This window comes from Solea solea, chromosome 10, assembly GCF_958295425.1.
Source record: "Solea solea chromosome 10, fSolSol10.1, whole genome shotgun sequence".
NCBI classification, from domain to species: domain Eukaryota; kingdom Metazoa; phylum Chordata; class Actinopteri; order Pleuronectiformes; family Soleidae; genus Solea; species Solea solea.
In genome coordinates this window covers 14,599,207-14,620,432 of record NC_081143.1, presented here as the reverse complement: position 1 = coordinate 14,620,432, position 21,226 = coordinate 14,599,207, and the positions used below count along the sequence as shown (strand labels likewise).

The following is a 21,226-nucleotide window of genomic DNA, read 5'->3' as shown; positions in this document are numbered from 1 at the left end:
AGCACGAGCACCACATATTGGTGAATTATTCAATTACAGTCTAGATACATTTATCTCTCTTTTTATTACAATAATAATAATAATTATTACTATTATTAATTTTATAATTATCATTGTTATCATATGTTAGGAAAAAAAATGTTGGTCAGACATAAAAAAAATTGAACCTATCAAAGTAGAACAGCCATAACACAGGCAGCAGACCAGATTATTTATTATCTTTATCTTTGCTGTTTTTGCTGCTGTGACAATGTAACAATGGGCTCCAGACAGTTGTCACACTTAAAGGGACCATTGTGTGGACAAGTGAAGAATGTGGTCCCACGCAGAAGGAACTGTTATTCAATACAACGTTTGTGGAGATCTCATGAGAGTTAAATGTTATTGAATACTTTGTATTTCTTTGTATTTTGGAGATACCTGTAGTTTTGGAATGTTACTTTGGATTTTCTTTGATTGACAGAAGATATGCAAGGCTGAATTCTTGTGGAATTCCATAAACCATGGGTAGTACATTTCAAATCTGATGTCACACAAAACCTAATAAAGCATCAAAGTCTATAGTTTTTGGCTAATGGTTGACATATTCAAGACAGATATGTATATATATGTTTTTATAACGTTTTTTGTCCTGTAATGACTTCAGAGGGTAGTAAATTAAACGGATCCATGAGGTTTAAGGACGAGTTGGACATTTTATGGATGTATCTATGTCAAGCCGTTTTAACATTTAACCGAACCACACTCCTATCCATAATTACATTATAGATATCTGCAATAAAATTCTGACTAGTAGAAATTGTATTTAGAGATATCTAAATCTTTATTTCTCCTAGTCAAAATTCAATTCAAGATATCTTTAAATCCTTAAAAAGTACAAGTGGCCGTTTTAACATTTAATCGCTAGACTGGATATATATTACAGATATTTGTAATACATATCCAGTCTAGCTGTATTACAGATGTGTATTACATATATCTGTAATATATTAAATGTTAAAACGGCTTGCCATATGTATCTGCCTTTCACGAATCACTACTCATGCAAGTTAATATTATGTAATTTAATATTACATTTAATATATATAATAATAGTTTGTTTTTAAGTTTGAATAAAGGCCCTTTGATGTGTAGACTGTAATAACGGTTGACATCCTTAGCGGAGCATTATTACTGCCAACATCCGGTTTTGCTTGTATTTACTGCTTTCATCAGACCAAAGCAACAGATAGACGAGATCTGCTGCTAAATGACAAGTCGCCTGTCGAACAAAGTCATGGCGTTGCTTAAACAAAGTTGCTGCGTCGCGGGGCGATTCTCCACACTTCACATGCGGCTGAGTCCCAGGTGCTTCCCACATGTAAGTGTGTCCGTGGTTGCTCGACGTTGCGGGCGATGTGTTCACGGTAAACGCCGGCGCCGAAGCCTGTGTGTTACGGGCCTGAAAGTACAGGTCACAGTCGTGTGTTTCGTAACTCTACTGGAGTAAATGTAATGCTCCTGAAAAGCTCTGAATTGTGGCCGCAATTCAGTTTTTCTAGTTAATATGACGTCACAGGCATCCGTAATTCATGATTTACTAGTCAGGATGACGTCAGTTCTACCGTTCATGTGTATGGCGATATCTGTTAGTTGAAGACATCTATATTGCCCTGAATTAAGTTTCAGATAGTCAGAGTGAACTTGTAGATATCACCAACTTGAATTTACGAAACTGGAATTAGATATCCATAACTGGATTGTAGATATCTATAATAACAAACCCCATACACATGAATGGCAAAAGTGACGTAATTCTGTCTAGTAAAAACCGAATTGCAGATATCTGCTTACCACAGTCGCTCACATGTTGACTATTATTGTGTCAGAAAGACAGTTGTACTTGAACTAAACACCAGTCCTGCCTCTGTAGGTTTACACCACCAGTCAATCAACTGTGGCCAAATCATCCACTGTCCAAACTGAGATGAAGGAGCTGCTGAGTGATGACGGGCCTGATCTGCAAGACTTTATCTCAGGAGACCTTTCTGATAAAAGCAAGTGGACAGAATACAGAGGCAACCTGAAGAGACAGAAGGGAGAGAGGTGAGATAGATCACATGTTTGCTTGTGTTAATATCTGTGAGCGGCATAACTCAAACAGTTGAGGTCAGATTTTGATTAAATTGTCTGGGAATGTAAGTTATGTCCCAAGGAAAGACATGACTTTGGTGACTTTGGTCGTGATCCATATAACAACTATTATAGCCTTGCAAGATAAGGGAGCTCATTAACAGTGTGGGAAAACTGAGCAGCCTTGGTGGAGGTTTGGAGTGTTTCTCTAGTTAGACACTAAATCCAGTGCACCGAGCAGGAGCACAGATATAAAAACTACATGCAGTACATAAAGTAGAAAAAACACTGGAGCCGGTACTAGAGACAAAGTGATTGCGTTTACTGCATTGATGGCCATAATCTCAGACCAGGTCCCTGACTTGCTTGACACAAAATTCCTATTGCTGAACGGAGTTTAGTTATTCATTTGAATCTGAATTAGTTTTGTAGGTGTTTTGTAATTGGTCAGTTTTTCTTATCTTTAATGATAAATTCAAGTAAACAGAAGATGATGTCAAGAGTGGATTATTTCCATCTGTAGAAAAGTATTTAGTTTTGGAGATAAGAGACAGTAATTGTTTTCATGATGTGTTCATGGTCCATCCATCTGACTGAGCTTTGATATTAGTTGTTTCCTTTTTTCCACCCTGAAGTTGGCATTCTCATGTTTATTTTATCTCCACACATTTTTACTTTTGTTTCCCACAAAAGTTACTCAATAAAGTCGTAGTAGCAGGTTTTCTTTTTTTTTCCATTGTCTTACACCTACTTGCTTGGAGACGAGATGATGACTCTTCTGCTCTTGTGTCATGTCAGACTCCGACTTCCTCCATGGCTGAAGACAGAAATTCCCATTGGAAAGAACTACAACAGGCTGAAGAACACGCTGAGAGACCTCAACCTGCACACGGTAAGTCTCATGTCTGTGAGTGAAAAAATGTCTTCGTTAGTAACACATCTGCTTTTTTTTCAACTAATGGTGTGCACAAACATATTGAGACGTTTCAAAATGTCACTTTGAAGCAGGTGATTTACATTAGCAGAACATGGATTCTTACCTCTGATACGGACATATTTATCTTGACATTACAAGAATTCTAAAGCATGAGGCTTTTATTTTACAAATTATCCACATATCAATAATCTGATCCCGGATGAGACATTACAAAGTCTTGAATATATGTATATACCATTTGTTATAACTTGAGATTTTTATGTAACAATGTAAGCTGATATTCTTATTATAGACAAGTTAACATTTTATAAAACATCTGGATATTGTAATTGTTTTGTGTCTTTTTGTTGTCAGGAACCTTATAGTTTATTGTCCATTTCTGTACTGCAGTGACTGATTTGCATCATCTGTTATATTTACAAATGTCTTAAATTCAATTTAGTTAACATCCTGTGGTAACCAAACATCCTGTGAAGACATGTGTCTGTCTCCCTGTCTGTTTTCTCAGGTGTGTGAGGAGGCCAGGTGTCCAAACATTGGGGAATGCTGGGGAGGAGGGGAGCACGCCACGGCTACAGCCACCATCATGGTCAGTCTCCTGGCACACTGTGGCTCTTTATGTGAAGTTGACTGAACCGAAAATTATAGAAAAAGAAGTCAGAACTTTGATATCCCTCCCTGTATGTCTAGTACAGGCATAATTGACTGTACAAGCTTATATTTATAAAAAATAATAATAATTTAAAAAAAGTACAGCACATTGAAGATAAAAAAAATCATAATCCATACATTTATTAGCGTGGAAGCTTAACAGCTACGCCAGTCGGCAATTGTCCCCTTAGTCTAGTTTTCAACATTTCCACAGGGATTATATCCCGAGGCTTTAAAATGCTCAGCAAATCATTCTGTATCCAGAGAAGGCCCTTTACCATAGTCCCCATAGATAAATACTTCTGCTTATCTCTCTGTATAAAGCTGATGGGAGACACATGCACTCGCGGATGCAGGTTCTGCTCGATTAAGACGGCCCGTCGACCTCCACCTCTGGACGCAGACGAGCCCTTCCACACAGCCAAAGCCATCGCTGCGTGGGGCCTGGACTACGTGGTTCTCACCTCAGTTGACAGAGATGGTAACTGCCTCCTTCTCCATTGTATCTGTCTGGTTTCTGTAAAAAAAAAAACGTTTTACACATGACCTATAAATCAATTTAAGGAGGTTTACAAACTACTTTTTTGTGCAGACATTGCTGATGGTGGAGCAGAGCACTTTGCTAAGACTGTCACAAACCTGAAGGAACGGTAAAATCTCCCTCCACTTTTGAGCTCACTTGATGTCTGTATCGCCATATTTGTGAAAATGAATGATTAAGCACCTTTTTGTTGCCATCATTCAGAAACCGTGAGATCCTGGTCGAATGTCTGACCCCCGATTTTCGTGGTGACCTGGCAGCAGTGGAGAAAATCGCCCTGTCGGGGTTAGATGTGTACGCTCATAACGTGGAGACTGTACGCGAGCTACAAAGGTACTTAGAGTTTCTGTATTTTACCAGCTTGCAGGTCTCAAATCTTGTCCTACATGCAGTACATACACATGTTAAACTGTGATCCAGTAAATGAAAGTGAAAACAGAATTCAAAGGCTGCTCATACATCAGATCAAACATCGTACAAGAAGAAGCAAAACTCTTCTTATATAAATACAAAGTTGTCATATTGGTCATAGCTCTGCCAGAAATGGGGTAGACGATGGCACAGCAGGAAAATGGTGGTTCACATTTTTACCAGCAGGTAGTGCATATGAGCTATTTACCTGTTTGTATAATATGAAAGTATTTGTTGAAAACAACACATTTGCCCTGTTTAGATCTGTGCATCCTCAGTGATTTGGACTGACTGTTGTGATGTTTTTAATATGTACAGATGTTTCTGCTGTTAGGGTTAGAGAGAACAAATGAGAGGAGCTTAAGTGAATCAAAGCTCAATGTGCTGCTGTAACAAGAAATAAGTATTCACATCAGAAAACGATCAGAGTTAATATTGTTGAAATAAAGAAGAAAGAAACTGTGAAACTACTATTGGTCAGTTGACGTCAGCTCATTAGGTGGTATCTAATCTGTCCTGAGGACGGAAAGACTTCATGCGGTGTAGGAATGTGGCCACATGCTTCCTAAGGTTAGGATGCATTCAGGACACATTTGTGAGAGGTTAGACCTGTTTTCAGAGTTATCTTGACATGGTTGGATACCACAGGACAAATGTTATTTATTGAAAAGATTCGCTGAATTTGCTTCACATGTTTACTCTGTGTTTTATACTTTGTCTTGAACATTTCCTTTTTTTTTTAACTTCCCATCTGTTTCCAGGTATGTGCGTGACCCCAGAGCAAACTTTGACCAGTCTCTGAGTGTCCTGAAACACGCTAAGAAGGTCACGCCCACAGTGCTCACCAAGACGTCCATCATGTTGGGACTGGGGGAGACTGAACAAGAGATACTCAACACTTTAACTGGTGTGGTGAACACTCACGAAGCATACAAAATAATCTGTAAATAATCTGACATAAACAATTTACTGATGGAACTGTTGTTGCAGAGCTGCGAGAGGCAAATGTGGACTGTGTAACACTCGGGCAGTACATGCAGCCCACGAAACGCCACCTAAAGGTAAACACTTCGTACTCTGTGCGGGATTTCTGATTGAGCATGTCAGCAGGGAGAAGCGCATTTTGTAAAATGATGATGTGTGTGTGTGTGTCTGAGTGCAGGTGGAAGAATACGTCACTCCAGAAAGGTTTGCCCACTGGGAGAAAGTTGGGAATGATTTGGGCTTTGTTTACACAGCCAGTGGACCACTGGTGCGATCCTCCTACAAAGCAGGTGAGAAACTTGTAATAGCACACATCCTAGTACTATACCTTTGACATTGTTAGCTAGATGAGTATTACAGCAGCCTAAAGGGTCAATAAATGTAAAAAAAAAAAAAATATTCTTTAAGTAGACTTTGCAGGTTACTGAGTGTTTTACTCAGGTTTCAGGTTTCTCTACATTGTAATGAATGTGAATAGAATTGGGTTTATGCTCTTTAGAGCAGGGGTCACCAACCTTTTTGAGACCGAGAGCTACCTGAAGGGTAGAGAATAATATGGAGGGCTACCATATTAACATTTTATGCAATTTACCATTTAAATGATGAATATTATGCATTTAATTGCATACACATTAAATCCAGTGCTTACTCCTAATGATTATCACAGTTTTTATAAACAATATCAGGACATTTTACTCAGTGATCATTTGGATACATGCAAGTGAGGTGAAGTGAAATGAGCCCACGGGCACCTCGCTGGCTGCTCGCGGGCTACCAAGTGCCCGCGGGCACCACCACGTTGGTGACCACTGCTTTAGAGCATTTGAAAATGAGGGGGAAAAGTAATTGTGGATAATCCAGAGACATTCAAACAGTTTTTCTGTCATTGAAAGTTGTTCATTATAACAGTACTTGACATTTGAGATTTCAGGGATTGTCATAGTAATAAGTAGACCTCTTTTAGAGAGAGGAAGTGACTAAAACCAGCTGCACCATAATCAGGAAAACTGATGAAATCAGATGATTGGGTAAGGAATTCAGCTAATTTATCAGATTTAAGAGAACTAAAAACTGAGAATTAGGAGCTACACCCTGAGGTGTGATAAGACTAATTTACATATGAATTAGGAGAAGCCAAGCACGAAATTTTACCATGAACTAATTTCCCTAATCTCGTCTTTTCTCCATCATTTTAATTTAGATTATATTGAAGTATTTTCAAGTTATTTACTATTTTGTGTGGGGCTGTGGGAAGGGAAGGAACACAAGATATTTTTCCCCCTATTGTAAGAGTTTATTACCCCTTTATATCTATATAAAGGTATAACAATTTCAATACACTATTACCAGGAGGGGAATAATGTAAAAATGAAAATGAGGAAATTATTTTAAAAAGAGTTTTTTTTTTTGTACAGGCGAGTTCTTCCTGAAGAAACTTCTGGAGGAAAGAAAAGCAGAAGTCACTGAATCTGAATGATAAGCAGCAAACCAACAGCTCCTGCAATCTGCACTGCACATTATTTTTTTACCACCTCCCTACAGTTACAATATCAGCTTCGCTGGTTTGCAGTACAACACTTTACTGATGTGACCCACAACACAGGAAGCCTTTTTCTTAATGACTGGTAAGAACATCTGCACTCATTGTTCTTCAATAAACACCTGGGACAATCCAGAGTACAGTTTAGGAAGAGAACAAAGAGAACGAAGAGCAGTAAGAAGCCTGTAGACATGTAGAGGGTCCACATCAATCTGACAGGGGGAATATACAAGTGGTTAACAGCTGTAATTATCCACGTCTGCATCTAAATCACATCGACCGTCAGCTCCCTTCCCTCGGGGGCTCAGGGCTTGAGGTAGTGAACCACTGACCTTTAACATCAACCTCTGTTTACGAGGACTTCAATGTCCTCCGTTTCAGGAATGATGATTTAATTAAGCAGATGGTTTGTTTTTTTCTTTCTAGCAGGAGATGTTCAATGGCAAAGTCTGTCTGCCAAGGATTGTATTTTTAAAGTAGTTTTTTTACAGCTACACTCAGTAGCTGTGTCTAAAGATACTACTGTATCACAACATGTTTGTTTTAATGATATGGTATCTGGCTAGACAAAATAATAATTTATAAATGTGCTGTAAATTTAAAGAGTTAAAGCTCAATATTTTTTCCCCTTCTTAAGAATACACAACTGGCACAAATTAAGAACACACCTCACATTTTATTGCATTGGTCCCAACAGCTGCTGAGACATACTGATAAACGCATAGTAAAATGATTAATACAAATGTGTTTTTAAAAAAATAGTATAAAAATCGTAATATTTGATTATACAGTAAATGCCATAAGAAGATCGTCTAATAGTGTTTCTTTGAAAACAATGAAATGTTTGATTTATAAATGCTGTTCACATGAAATTAATGTTTGTGTTTGGAATGATTTACTGCTGATCAGTCACCGACTGAAAGGTTTCAACAACCTTGTCCTACTCACTGCAGGGAGCAGTTAGTCACACGGTTTAGCTTTTTGATTAGCAGATCAGAGAGATGCACAGTTACACCAGCCAGAGTGAATGTGCTAGAGAAAAGTGTGTGTGTGAGATGAGGGGGTGAGGCAAGTTTTTAAACTTTGTTTTTCTTGACGGGAGGTTCGATGGCACCTGTCGCGCTGTAGGGGATTCTTGTTGCCGACACCTTCTTACCGATGGTCTCGATCTGCACAGAGGAAAATAAATTTGTCAGCTGACTTTGCCTCTTATTTACAACCATTGCATGTTTGTTCATTTTGATTAAGAGGTGTTTGAGGGCATTAGGCAAATTGCGACTCTCGTGGAGGATAAAGTGGTAGAAGATGGATGGTGTGTGAGGTGTGTTTTATGTCTGCTCACCTGGAAGCCAATGCTCTGGAGCTGAGGATGGAGATGGTCCAGCACCCTGCGACCATCAAATAGAAAAGCTGGCTTCAGCATCTTCTTGAAGATCTTCTCATAGTCCAGTTCCTATAGTTGAATTAAAGGGGTTTGCAAGTCAGAGACACAGATTTCTTAAAGTTGGTTGGGCAGTTTATGAAGATGGGCAGGTTCATTCTGACCTTAAACATGTCCCATTCAGTGCAGATGACCAGTGCATGTGCACTCTGGCAGGCGTCATATGGGTCTGTGGTTACAGTCACCAGCTCCTTCACTAAAAAGGTAAATTCAAAAAAACATCAGATCACGTAGCTTTTACAAAATCAGTTATAAGCAGAGTGATCCTGCATTTTAATAAGGCTCTTACATTTAAGGGGAACTGCGTTTTTCCCATGTTATCTATTACACACACACACACACACATATATACATATATATATATATATATATATATATATATACACACATTATATATATACATATATAAAAAAATGGAAGGAATCACAGAAAACTGATGATTTCATCTTAAAAAAACTTTACTGATACAATTTGAATAATTCTTTGACAACAAAATGTCAGTCAGTATCAAAGTCTCCAACCTGTTGAGCCTTCTCTATGGGTAATTTATTTTATTTATTTATTCATTTATTTAGTTGTGATTATTCTGTCATGGTCTCTCATTTGGTTTATAAAACCAACAATAGTGACATTCTAAACACTGACTTTACCATGACAACAAAATGGAAATATATTGTACATCACTTACTCAACTTTTTTAGCTTAAAAATTAAGACAGATGTATTGGTCAACCAATCACCTCTGTTTGCAATACTTATCCTAAATGGCTCTCCTCTCACTCCAACAGGTGTTTGGCAAACCCTTATTTTTCATGTTTTCATATTGTGGCAGTTATTTTTTATCTTGTTCTCCCAAAAGACCCAAAACAAAGTGTTGCTGGCTGTGGAGATGTTCCTGAAAGTGTCTTCTCACTTCTGTCTCTAAAGTGTCTGCAGTATTTTATGTAATACGTTTTTACACAAGAGATTTTAACACACACACACAAACCTCTCTCCGGGTTGTCCTCTGAGATGTTGGGCTGGGAGAGGTCATAAATGATTTGTTCTTTAAGGACTTTTGGGTCGTAGATGAACAGCTTGGCTCCTTCATCCAGCAGATATTTAGAGATGTAGATACTGGACGACTCTCTGGTTATGGAAATAGACACACATTCTAGTTTGTAACAACTTTTCATGCAAACAATGACAGGTCTATAATTATACACTAAAGATGAAAGCAAACACAGTGAAATGTGACTCACCTAGTGTCACCTGTGTCCTTTTTGAAGGAAAAGCCGAGGAGTGCAATCTTTTTGCCAGTGACAGTGTTGAAGAGGCAGTCAATAATCCTGCAGGCAAACCGCCGCCTCTGGTACTCATTCATGTCAATCACCTGAGGAACAACACATCGATATTGAATACAGTGACCTCAAGAACACAGATTCACAGAGAAAAAATAAATAAAAAATAATTCTAACCTGCTGCCAGTAAGTGGCCACCTCTGGCAGGTTAAGGGCCTCACACAGATACACCAGATTAAGCACATCCTTCTGGAAACAGCTTCCACCAAAACCTGGCCAGTGTTACAGAGGTGAGAGATGAAGTGCAACAATTTATCTCCTCACACAGACACTACTGTTATACATCTGTTCTGGCCGCGCCTCTTACCGACGCTGGCTTTGAGAAACTTGCTGCCTATTCTCTGGTCCATGCCAATGGCTTTGGCAACCTCCTCCACATCAGCTCCAGTGGCCTCACACAGAGCACTGATACTGTTGATGCTGCTGATTCGCTGTGCCAGGAATGCATTGGCGGCCTATGCGCACACACACAATGGGTTTTAGATTAATAAATACATTTCATTAAAAGACATGCAACAATAAGACAAGATACTGTTTAAAAAAAAAAAAAAAAAGGAACCACACGATGAGTCACTTAGTTGTGGTAATTTTTCAAAGACAGAACAAGTCATTTGTGCAATAAAAAACTATGGCAGGTTACTGCTGTTAATTCTTTTGTTTAATAAACAAAATTATCCTTAATTGCAATCATCTGCGTGTCTGATAGTGAGCTGAATATCTAAACTTAATCTATAGTTTTGTTGGTAGGATTACACAATCTTAATTCATTATCTTGGTATTTGAGAAATTCCGTTGAGCATTTAAAAAAAATTAATATCAGCAAAGAGATTCTTTGAAAAAAAAAAAGTAAATGAACTCACACTCAGTACATTTACATGCACAGTTTAATCGAGCTAAGGGCAACTTGCAGAGTCTTGAGTAAACATGCAGAGGAGAAAATCGATGTATTGGCCGTGTAAGCTGGATCATAATGCATCATACCTGCAGTACATGTTAATTGTGATAGTTAGAAGTTAGATGATGCGTGGCTCTTGTGGTTGCTGTGTTGTCCGAAGAAAGACGCCACCACCGTATGATTTTAGGCAACAGTACTGAAGTTTATACGTCGTCTCCTTCTACTTGCAGATGAAAGACCAGGTAGGAAATTTTGGTGCATGCGCAGAACTCTAAGTCTGACTCACATGCAGTAGTAATCAGACTCTGAATCGCATTATCCAGCTATGTTAGTCTGACTAAGACTAGCTCGATTTTAGTCGGAATAACATGTTTACATGACATTAAGAAAACCAAATTATTATCGAAAATCGGACTTTTAACATGCATGCAAACTACAGTAATTGACTAATTGTGAGCTGCAGCCTAACACTCACCAGTTTGGAGAGCTCAGATGACCATGTGTTGGTGGTGATGACTCTTTCTTTGGGAACCCAGTTCTCATAGACGGCACACAGCTCTTTGATTGCTCTTTGACCTTCAGGTGTTTCGTCACCACCTATCAAGACGCGGTCAGGCTCCTTCAGATCTCGCACAGCAGTTCCTTCTGCGAGGAACTCTGGATTGGACAACACCTAAAGCAGCAACGTGACTTCAGAAACATGCGGCGACAGATGTGAGAGTTGTGTTGGTGTCATTATACAGACCTGTAGGTTAAGACTGGGTTTGGTGTTGGCATCAAAGATACGACGAATACTTTCAGCAGCTCGAACTGGGACTGTGCTCTTCTCTGTGACAATCTTGTAGCCATCGGACACTTCGACGATTCGCCGAGCACACGCCTCGATGTACTTGAGGTCAGCTGCACGACCCTTTCCCATCCCATAGGTCTTGGTGGGAGTATTAACCTGTGATGCAAGTACAACTATGACGTGTTAGAAATGACATGATGATTTCTATCTGTAGCCATTTAAACCACAGAAAGAGTGTTTGTATATGTTGTCAGGGGGAACAAATGAACTCACAGAGATAAAGACGAGGTCTGCTTCCTTAATGGCTGAGTCTATGTCTGTAGAGAAAAACAAATTTCTCCCTCTGCATGATTCAACCACCTCTTTCAAACCAGGCTGAAGTTGGAGGAAGTGGAAATATGAGACAAAGAGGGTGTGTTAGTGAATGAGTTAAAAAAACATATGGTTTTGCTTATGTACACATAAGTTCATAGTGCCTTTTCATCAACTGCTCTTTTCTCTAGTTACTCATGATGACGCAATACTGCATAGTCATGGTTGACACAGAGGAGTTACAAGTATGGGACTCATTCAAGTTTCTTTTTGGGCCCATGGTGATTGAGCAATCGTGTACAAAACACAGGCTTTGTCTGGCAAAGACGTTTTTCACATTTTTCAACACTCTCTCACAATTAATAGATCTCAAATGTAAGATAAGACTATAGGAAAGAAAAGACATAATCCACTCCAGTGTTAAAGTTTAACAGAGAGGTCACACACCTCATACCTCTGACACAGTTTTGTAGAGAAGAGCATTTATACAAAACCTCATATATGGGCAGAGTGTCCGAGTTCCAGGCCTTGATGCGGGATTCGTTGATATCCACAACAGTTACGGTGATCCCTGGACACATCTGGGCGATCACGCTGCATGTTGGGCCTCCTACATATCCAGCACCAATGCAACAAATCTTTTTTATCTGAAACATCTGGGGAAGTAAAGACAGGACAACCAAATCCAAACATTAGAAACATACAATGCAGATCAGCTCCAAATAAAATCCTTTTCCATCCATAAGAGGTTACATTTAACTAGCACTGCAACTAATTCACACAGATTCATTATTTCTCCAATCAACAGGCAACTTATTTTGTCCAAAACCAAAGTAAAGAACTACAATTTTACATTAGGAAAAACCGTTCTTAAATTTAAAGTTTGACATGATGTGCACCGGAGACTAATTAATACCTACAATACATTTAATGTTGATTTTGGTTGAATCAATTTATCACTATGTACGACCTATCCCCTAGTCCACCGCTGACTTTTTATATTTGACTAATTACCATATTAGCAGATTTATTATTCTTATCCATGTGTTGCACTGTACAGGACATTTCCCACTCATCCAAGTGGCAGAGACTTAGACACAATTAGTGTTAGTGATTAGTGATAATGCAATCTACAGCTCTGCAATAAATCATCCCTGTCCGAAGGTCAAGTAGGTCTGCATATAAAGTTCTTTCTTATAAAATTATTGATTAATCTGCCAGTTAAGTAATCATGGTCCATAAAATGTCAGAAAGTGGTGAAAACGCCACAATAATTACGGTTTACTCCACAAACTAAAATTCATAAATTCAGTTACTTAATTACTCAATTCAAAGTAGTTGTCGGTTGATTTAAAGATTAATGAATTGTTGCAGCAGATTTTATTAAGCTGTAATAAGAGGAACATCTATAAAATAACAGTTTAACAGCACCGGCATCCCAAATGCCACAAAAATAAATCACCTATGTAAATTAACAGGTTTATACGAGAGTGACCTTTATTATGAAATAAACAAAAATATAGCAGAAAAAGGGATTCTGTTTTAGCTCCGGTGCTGGTGATGATCACCATTCGCACCGCTACAGCCTGGTCGAGGATAAAAGAGTCTTTCTTTCACGGCAGCTCAGCCACGTCTAAGGATGAAAAAATGTCCCTCTGTCCCGTTTGCTTTTCAGCATCTTAACATAAGCGGAAGAACACAGCGAATGCCGCCACTACATACACACACACACGAGCATTACTCAGCGAGTAAAGGTACTTGTTTTTTATATATATTGTATTTCTGGTTGAGGTGAAATAACTCCACACGGTACAGAGATGAATGGTCGTCTGTGTAGCCGTCTTAGCCTCCCCGCATTAAGTAACGTTACATTACCTTTGCCAACTCGACAGTCAAGTCCGTAGCTGTGAGGAGAATGCAGAATGAAGTCGCTCCTTGTTCCTCGCTGAGTCAAACGCTGAGTCCGGAGCTGCTGTTTTCACTCAACTACAATTCTGTCTGAACCAACCGCTGACTACTCCCACAACTTTTTCAGTCGGTACCACCTTTGCCTCCGCTGAGAGGAGGAGGAGGAGGAGGAGGAGGAACAACATGGAAACAACCCAAGAACCCAAGTAGGTCTAGCTGCAGAGGCAGCAGCCACGTTCACCGGCAGTACTTCCGCCGATATTTTCAAAATAAAGTCATTCGCGCATCAGTTTATTTCCCATGCTTTTTACATGGGCCCCACTTTTTAAAGATGACAAAACCACTGCGACCCACAACTTAATTGTATGTGTTATTAAAATCTAAACACCAAATATGTATACATATACATATACATATGTATGTGTATATATATATATATATATGGGGATTATATACATATATACATATGTGTATATATATATATATATATATATATATATATATATATATATACACACATATATATATATATATGGGGATTATACACAAAGTCTGACTAGGTCGTGTTCAGGTTGTGTTGACACTTTTACTGTATAGTTTTTTTTAAATCCTGATTTCTATAATGGCTACAAGAATCCAAAAAAATATAAAGAAATTAATTCAACCAGATCAGATGTCTATCATACTAGGATGTCAAGGAACAAATAACATAAGGAGAACCCTGAATCTGCAGGCAATAGCGACAGAGGACAAACAAGCGTCGATGCTTCTCAGCTTAGATGCAGAGAAGGCATTTGATCGAGTTGACGAGTTGGTATTTCTAAGGCAGACACTGATAGAAATGGGCTTCAGGAAATAATTTGTATCCTGGATTAACCTATTGTATAAAGAGCCTAGAGTTAATGGTCACTGCTCTAGGTTTTTCAGGATTGAGTGGGGTGTGAGACAAGGGGATTCACTGTCGCCCATTTGCCCTTAGTGTTGAGCCTTTGGCAGAGGTGATACGTCAAAATATACAGATTGAAGGGATAGAGGATGAAGGGGGGTCAACTCATAAGATAGCTCTATTTGCGGACGATATTTTACTTTTTTTGTACTTTTTTTTGCAGAGATGGACTTGTACTTCAAGGTACCTGGGGGTCTGATGGATGGGATGATGTGATAGAGAACTGTTGGGAAGGGTTGCCCATCTAAATTCCTCTTTGAAAAACTTTGCTTAGCCAATATTTACAGTTATTTTCTCTTCTGCCTGCTGTTATTGTGGTTGTCACTATTATTAGTAACAACTCTTATTTTATTTTTGTTTATTTTTATTGTATTCTATATTGCCTGTCACATTTATGTATCTATCAGGAAATGTTATGTAAAATGATTAAAATGTCTAAATAAAAAGTTAAAAAACAAAAAACAAACTGTAAAATCCAATACAATCCAAGAATCCAATATATTGCATTCTTCACTATGCACAGACTGTAAAAATGTAAATAAAAATCAGCAAAAGCGTTTTAGCTGAGTCACGCTTGGGCTGTTTATATTTCTACTTCTTTTTGGGAGAACAATATTGTTACACAGTTGGAGAACTATGTCTTTGAAATGACTCAGCACAAATGTGTTGTTGTAATACAGAGCTGTTTACAATGTGGTGTCGTGGTTTGTAATCTCCTGCAACCCCAAAGACAAATATTAACTTTAAATGGAGGTCAACGGCAATTCAACAGTGGAAAACCACTGATGTTAATACGGTATAAAAGACCAAATTTATTAGTGCAGAAAATCCCATTAGCTTTTCTTTTATACTGATATGACATGTCACCCTGTACATAACATTAAAACTACACTTTAATACAACACCTGGCTAAAGTATAACATCTAACAGCTACAAATGAAAACACAGATTTGAACAAATTTGAATTTGAATGAGGTAGCATGGAAATATTCAAATATCATTTTCGAAATGCTACAGTTTTGTTGGGCGGGCTCCATGGTGGAGGTGGGCTGTCCCGGAGAATCTCTTTTATCTGTCTTTCTTCTCTCTGTCTTTTGTGTTCTAAATCTTTTCTAGCCTGTTGGGAGAAAATATAATCAATGATAAGAAACACAAACATTTCATACAGGACCTCTATTAGCACCTCTTTGAGCATGAACAGATGAAAAGGACTAAGCATATCTGGATAACATTAATTATTGATAATTTAAGTTTATCTACTTACCAGCCAGTTTTCATACGTATCTAAAGCCGTCTTATCTCTCTCTTCTTTCATGTATCGCTCCTCTTCCGTCTTATCTTTAACTTCTTTGCGCTCCTTTGTGGCTTTTTCATAAAGAACATCCGTCTTCTTTTCACACCTTCATCATTTACAGAAAATAAAGAAACAAGTTTATTTCATTTATTGGTCATTATAACTCGTGGCTACACATTAAGCTTTGGCTGCCATCTAGTGGTTGAGCATTTTCCCATCCCACTAAATTCACATGATTGATCAGTGTCTTTTTGTCAACGAAAACCTGTATTTCCTGAATGCCCTCTTGTGTGCTTTAAATATTTAATCAAGTTTACATTAAACAGACACTAACCATTCTTTCAGTAACGGCCCGTTCAAACATAGAATGAATGAATATTTCATAATTTTTAAATGAATAACACATGAAGAGGTCAGTGATTTATACTCACCATTTAGAATAAGCCGACACACACTCTGTCTTTCTTTCTTCCTCCTTCTGTTGCTTTTTTAGCTTCAGTTTATTTTCCGCTTCTTTCCGTTTTCTGTACTTCTCTTGGAGTAGATGATCATTTTCTTGTTTCCAGTTTTCAAACACCTGTAATGATTTTCACATAACTAATTCATACTCCCGTCTACACACAAAGATGCTTTTAATATCCTGTAATGCAATCACATGCCTGTTTAGCAGATTGCCTTTTTTCTTCTTTATCTTCACTCGCTAGCTGCTCCTTTCTCATCATATCTCTCTTTTCTTTGACTTTTGCTTGCAAACTCCCCTTTTTCTTTTCTTTCCAAGCCTCATATGATACAGCAGCGTCTTCCTTTTTTGCTGCTTCTTCATCCTATTTGTTATGAGAAGGAAGCATATATCTTCAATTACCATGCTTCTTGTAATCTTAGAGATGTTTGCTTGAAAAAGAAATATTGTTCACCTTTTTCTTTTTTTCGTGGAGTATTTCCTCTTTCTTCTTTAGTTGCATTTTCTCTCTTGACTTTTCCTTTTTCTTATGAAGCCATTCCTGTTGAATGGAGAGTGGAGCAGTATTTTAGTTTACTGACATGTGGAGGATAAAGTGGCAGACAATAAGTGAGTAAGACAACCGTGTTAATACAATGATAAATGATGTATGTACAAATCATAGACACATCTATCTTGACCAAGATTCCAATGTTTCGAATGTTACATTTTTACTTTAGGAAAAGTCAAGAGTTGTGAACCCAAAGTGGCCTTTCAGAACCCTGTCCTCTGTACCTGATACCAAAGAATAATATGATATAACCTTACATTCATGCTCATTATCACACTGACCTGGTAAATGGCAGCTCTGAGAGAATTTGCTATCTGTGGCTGATTCTCTCGGAATGAAACTTTATGGTCCAGAACTTTGAGCGTGCCCAAATACTTGGATTCCACTTTTCTGGGGTACGCACTCCGAGACCTCTGAGTGGCTTTTGAGAGAGAACTGGAAGACCTAATTAAAATGATATAAAACGATTGTCAGTTTTATTCATGAAGATGTGAGCGTCTGATGGTCTCGTTTTGAGAGATTTACTGCACCTACCTGGTGTCAGTTGATTTTTCCTGGGTGTGTGAGAATTGAGGAGCAGAACACTCCTGAAAGAAGACAAAACGTAGATTTTGTGAAACTAAAATAAGGTCGAGAGGAAGGGTAGATCTGATATGAGGCACAGTTTCTTACATGAAATTCTTCAAATGATGTAGAGTATTTTCTCTCCTGCTCCTTGTTGTCATCTGGGGTAAAGTCCACTGAAACGAGAAATTAAATATCAGGATGATCAATGAGTTGAAACTTTTAATAAAAGATAAAAAAAATGTGTGCGGAGCATGCCAGTTAGTACCTATGGATCCAGAATCTACCGTGGACTTGGTGAGGTGCTGTGACTGCTCACTCTTATCAGAAGAGGATTTGCTGAGGCTATGTGAAATCGGGTGATCGTCTTCTGTCCACTGTGAAAAGACAACACAACAAATGTGCCTTTATGAGACAGCTGTCCATTAATCCTGAACTCTAGAATGCTGAAAAATCAAACACTTAAACACACATGTGGACTGCAGCTCCTCACAGCAGCGGTGCTGGATGCATCAGTGGAGAGGGGAATGGATGCAGAGGAAGTCTGGGGTCTGCTGCTGAGTTCCTGAGTTTCAGCTCCTTCAAGCAACTTCTCTGCAGTGTGAAAGCTTAACCCCCGAGTCCGTTGTCTTGGTTTGGGCCTGGGTGGCTCTGAATCATAACAATTATGTGGAAAACTGCATTGAACATCTGCACTGACTGTGACAGACATGGCTTGTAAAACAGAGTAAACACACCTGCTGATAGATGTGGAGTCTTCTCCTCAGGTCCTGGAGTTTCTGTCTCCCTACTGTCAGAGGGTAAGGACAAAGGAAGGTCCAGAAGAGTGTCCTCTGAGGTTTGGTGTGAGAGAGATTTGTTTGAGTTCTCTCTCAGGATTTGGGGATCAACAGGCTCCCCAACACTATTTTTATACCCTGTGTCATGTTTACTGCTGTTGCTAGAGCTTTGTAAGGAAGATGATGAGTTATTGTTATCATGTCCACTGATTGGGGATTCCGGTGGCTCATTTTCATGTGACACTGGTGTGTTTTCTGAGGGAAAGCTGATTCTTTGCGTTTTCAGGAATGAAACTTTCTTTGTTTTCTGACGTTTTCCTTCATCGTCTGAAAGATCAAAGTCGTTGATTTTGGCTCTAGACTTTCCGGCCTTAAATGCATCAGTCTTCTCTTTTCTTGATTTAAGCAATTTATTGAAAAAATCTGTGAAATAGAGAAATGTGTTTAATGTAGAAAAAAAACAACAACAGAGATTCAGCTGCAATCAATTGGCAACTATTTGTTAAATAAATAATTATTTAAGGAATTTTAACCACTTTTGAAAAACAGAGCTCACTTGTGACTAGGGATGGTACGATACCACTTTTTTGTGTCCAATACCAATATCAGCTACGATATTAGTCCAACACAGTCACTTTAGACCATTTATGAACTATGAAACTGTAAGCAACACAATTGTGCCGAGTCATTTCAAAGACCTAATTCTCCAACTGTGTAACAAACAGGGATGGGAGTCAGTATCGGATGTTTGTTTCTTCTTTTTGGGAGAACAATATTTGTTACACAGCTGGAGAATTGTGTCTTTGAAATGACTCCGCACAAATGTGTTGTTAACAGCTTCATAATTCACAAAGGGTCTAAAATTTTAATTTCCCTAGGGAAGTATCTATCTATCTAAAAGGACTGTATCGGATTAATGTGGGTATCGGTATCTACTCAAGTTTGTATTGTCCCATCACTAGTAACAAATATTGTTCTGCCAAACAGAAGAAATAAACAGCCCAAACATGACTCAGCTAAAATGTTATTGCTGATTTTTATTTACATGTTTAGACTGTGCCTAGCAAAGCATGCAATATATTGGATACCAATTCCCATCCCTAATTGTGACCATAATTAAATAAAGAACAGAAGACAGAATACTTGAAAAATAATAAATTAGTAGTTAATATTAGTTAAAATAATAGTTTTTTAATAATGTATAGCTGTTTAACATCAGCTATAGTAAAGGCAGTAAAGAGAGCTTCATCTAGTATTATTACATAGATGTTTATGTGGAGGACTTGACGCTCTCCTATCTTACCATCCTCATCTTCATCGAAATCATCGGAGTAGGAGTAGAGAGGTGTTTTGCTTTTGCTCGCCCTGGCAGAGACAGCAGCCTGTAGTTCATCCTTAGACGACATTATAGCTTCATGAGAACGCTTCACAGGCAGACTGTCAGTTTTAATAATCCTCTCACTTCTCAATTATATGTTTGTTTATTTTACCTGAAATGTTGTTCTTTTGGATGTCTTCGGGCTTTTTGTATAAGCCAAAGTCCCGAACTCTTGGTCTGTCATCCTGAAAACACACTGACATTAGCATTAGCCACTGTTCGCCACTTAGCTACTTAGCTACTGAGCCTAGCTCTGTGGCTAATTATGGCTGTAGCTATTGGAAAATGTCCGCTTGCCGCATTCCTATTGTTTGTTTCATCGCACGACACACCGCTGTAAAAGCATTTATCTAAAGGCAAGTTGAAGGAGCTACAGCGACCTAACAGACTTGTTGATGGTAACCCAGGGAAACCCACGTAAACACTGCGCATGCGTAAACCATTGAGCGTAACAAAGATGTATTAGACCAGAGGTCAAACTCAAATGACCTGGGAGACACTGAGCGTCCAGTCTGGTCAGAAAGGGGCCGGTCCGGTGAGAATAGCAACTGTTTAGTAGTGGGACCAATTATATCACATAATTCCATCATCTAAGGGAATTTAACAATATTTGTAATGATATTTTGCCTAGATTCAAAATAAAAGTGTCAAATATGGAACAAAAAAATGCATCCATGATGCAAAATCGGAAGGGGCTGGTCAAGCGACAAAAAATAAAAAATTTTTGGGAAAAGCAACTGTTCAGTAGGGATGGGTGACATTAGCTTAAAATTTCAAAGTAAAAGAGTTTGTTTCAAACATTTAGGAAGCAAAATTAAGCTAGAGATAAAACATAACTTATTAAGTTGCAGGCTGCATGAAATCGATTGGGGGGCCATGGCCGTGAGTTTGAGATCTCCGTATTAGACCGCCTCTCATAAAAATTAAATATCTCTCTCTCTGGATATGGCCAAGTTAAAGTTACACATTGAAATATCTATCTATCCGTTACTTTCATGTGCAACAATACCTTTGACTCCAAATAGATTAATATATGTTAATTTAATGTCACAGATTGATGGGGTACTACAATAATGCTTCAGTAGAATATACTGCACTTGTAAGCAGCATGTTATCATGGATGAAAGGTAGCTCAATGTGTAACTCAACATTTTACAATGACAGGTTACATAAATAAATGAAGAAACATGTCAAATCATAATAATAATATGCAAAGCAACTTCTCAAAAATAATTATACCGTCAGCATAGCAGAGTAAAAACTACAATATAAGTATGAAGCAGCTCATATTTTATGATATATATTTTATATTCTGAACTGCTTTGAAACTTAAACCCTCAGTAATGCAGATGCAGGTGAAAAAAGATACACATCTCCATCTCCAATGAAGATCC

The 21,226-nt window shown here is 38.3% G+C and overlaps 3 protein-coding genes across 3 annotated transcripts; 1 reads left to right on the top strand and 2 right to left on the bottom strand.

Moving 5' to 3' along the window:
* The first annotated feature begins 1,202 nt into the window (after positions 1-1,202).
* lias (lipoic acid synthetase) lies at positions 1,203-8,048 on the top strand. Its single transcript, XM_058640067.1, has 11 exons — positions 1,203-1,360; positions 1,913-2,085; positions 2,911-3,004; positions 3,558-3,638; positions 4,025-4,181; positions 4,293-4,350; positions 4,446-4,574; positions 5,414-5,559; positions 5,643-5,713; positions 5,815-5,926; positions 7,052-8,048. Exons 1-11 carry the CDS (start codon positions 1,250-1,252, stop codon positions 7,111-7,113), a joined length of 1,194 nt encoding a protein of 397 aa, XP_058496050.1. The 5' UTR covers positions 1,203-1,249; the 3' UTR covers positions 7,114-8,048.
* ugdh (UDP-glucose 6-dehydrogenase) lies at positions 7,833-13,980 on the bottom strand. The gene is made up of 12 exons (XM_058640066.1): positions 13,829-13,980; positions 12,448-12,609; positions 11,915-12,016; positions 11,597-11,797; positions 11,327-11,524; positions 10,264-10,411; positions 10,074-10,168; positions 9,858-9,988; positions 9,605-9,744; positions 8,722-8,813; positions 8,519-8,629; positions 7,833-8,345 (listed from the first exon to the last, which is right to left on the bottom strand). Exons 2-12 carry the CDS (start codon positions 12,607-12,609, stop codon positions 8,253-8,255), a joined length of 1,473 nt encoding a protein of 490 aa, XP_058496049.1. The 5' UTR covers positions 13,829-13,980; the 3' UTR covers positions 7,833-8,252.
* Positions 13,981-15,599: 1,619 nt separating this feature from the next.
* Positions 15,600-21,161, bottom strand: map9 (microtubule-associated protein 9). Its single transcript, XM_058640065.1, has 13 exons — positions 19,945-21,161; positions 19,758-19,848; positions 18,413-18,877; positions 18,148-18,326; positions 17,944-18,052; positions 17,784-17,851; positions 17,646-17,698; positions 17,393-17,555; positions 17,016-17,102; positions 16,761-16,925; positions 16,533-16,678; positions 16,072-16,207; positions 15,600-15,924 (listed from the first exon to the last, which is right to left on the bottom strand). The coding sequence occupies exons 1-13, from the start codon at positions 20,014-20,016 to the stop codon at positions 15,805-15,807; spliced, it is 1,854 nt and encodes a 617-aa protein (XP_058496048.1). The 5' UTR covers positions 20,017-21,161; the 3' UTR covers positions 15,600-15,804.
* Positions 21,162-21,226: the final 65 nt, after the last annotated feature.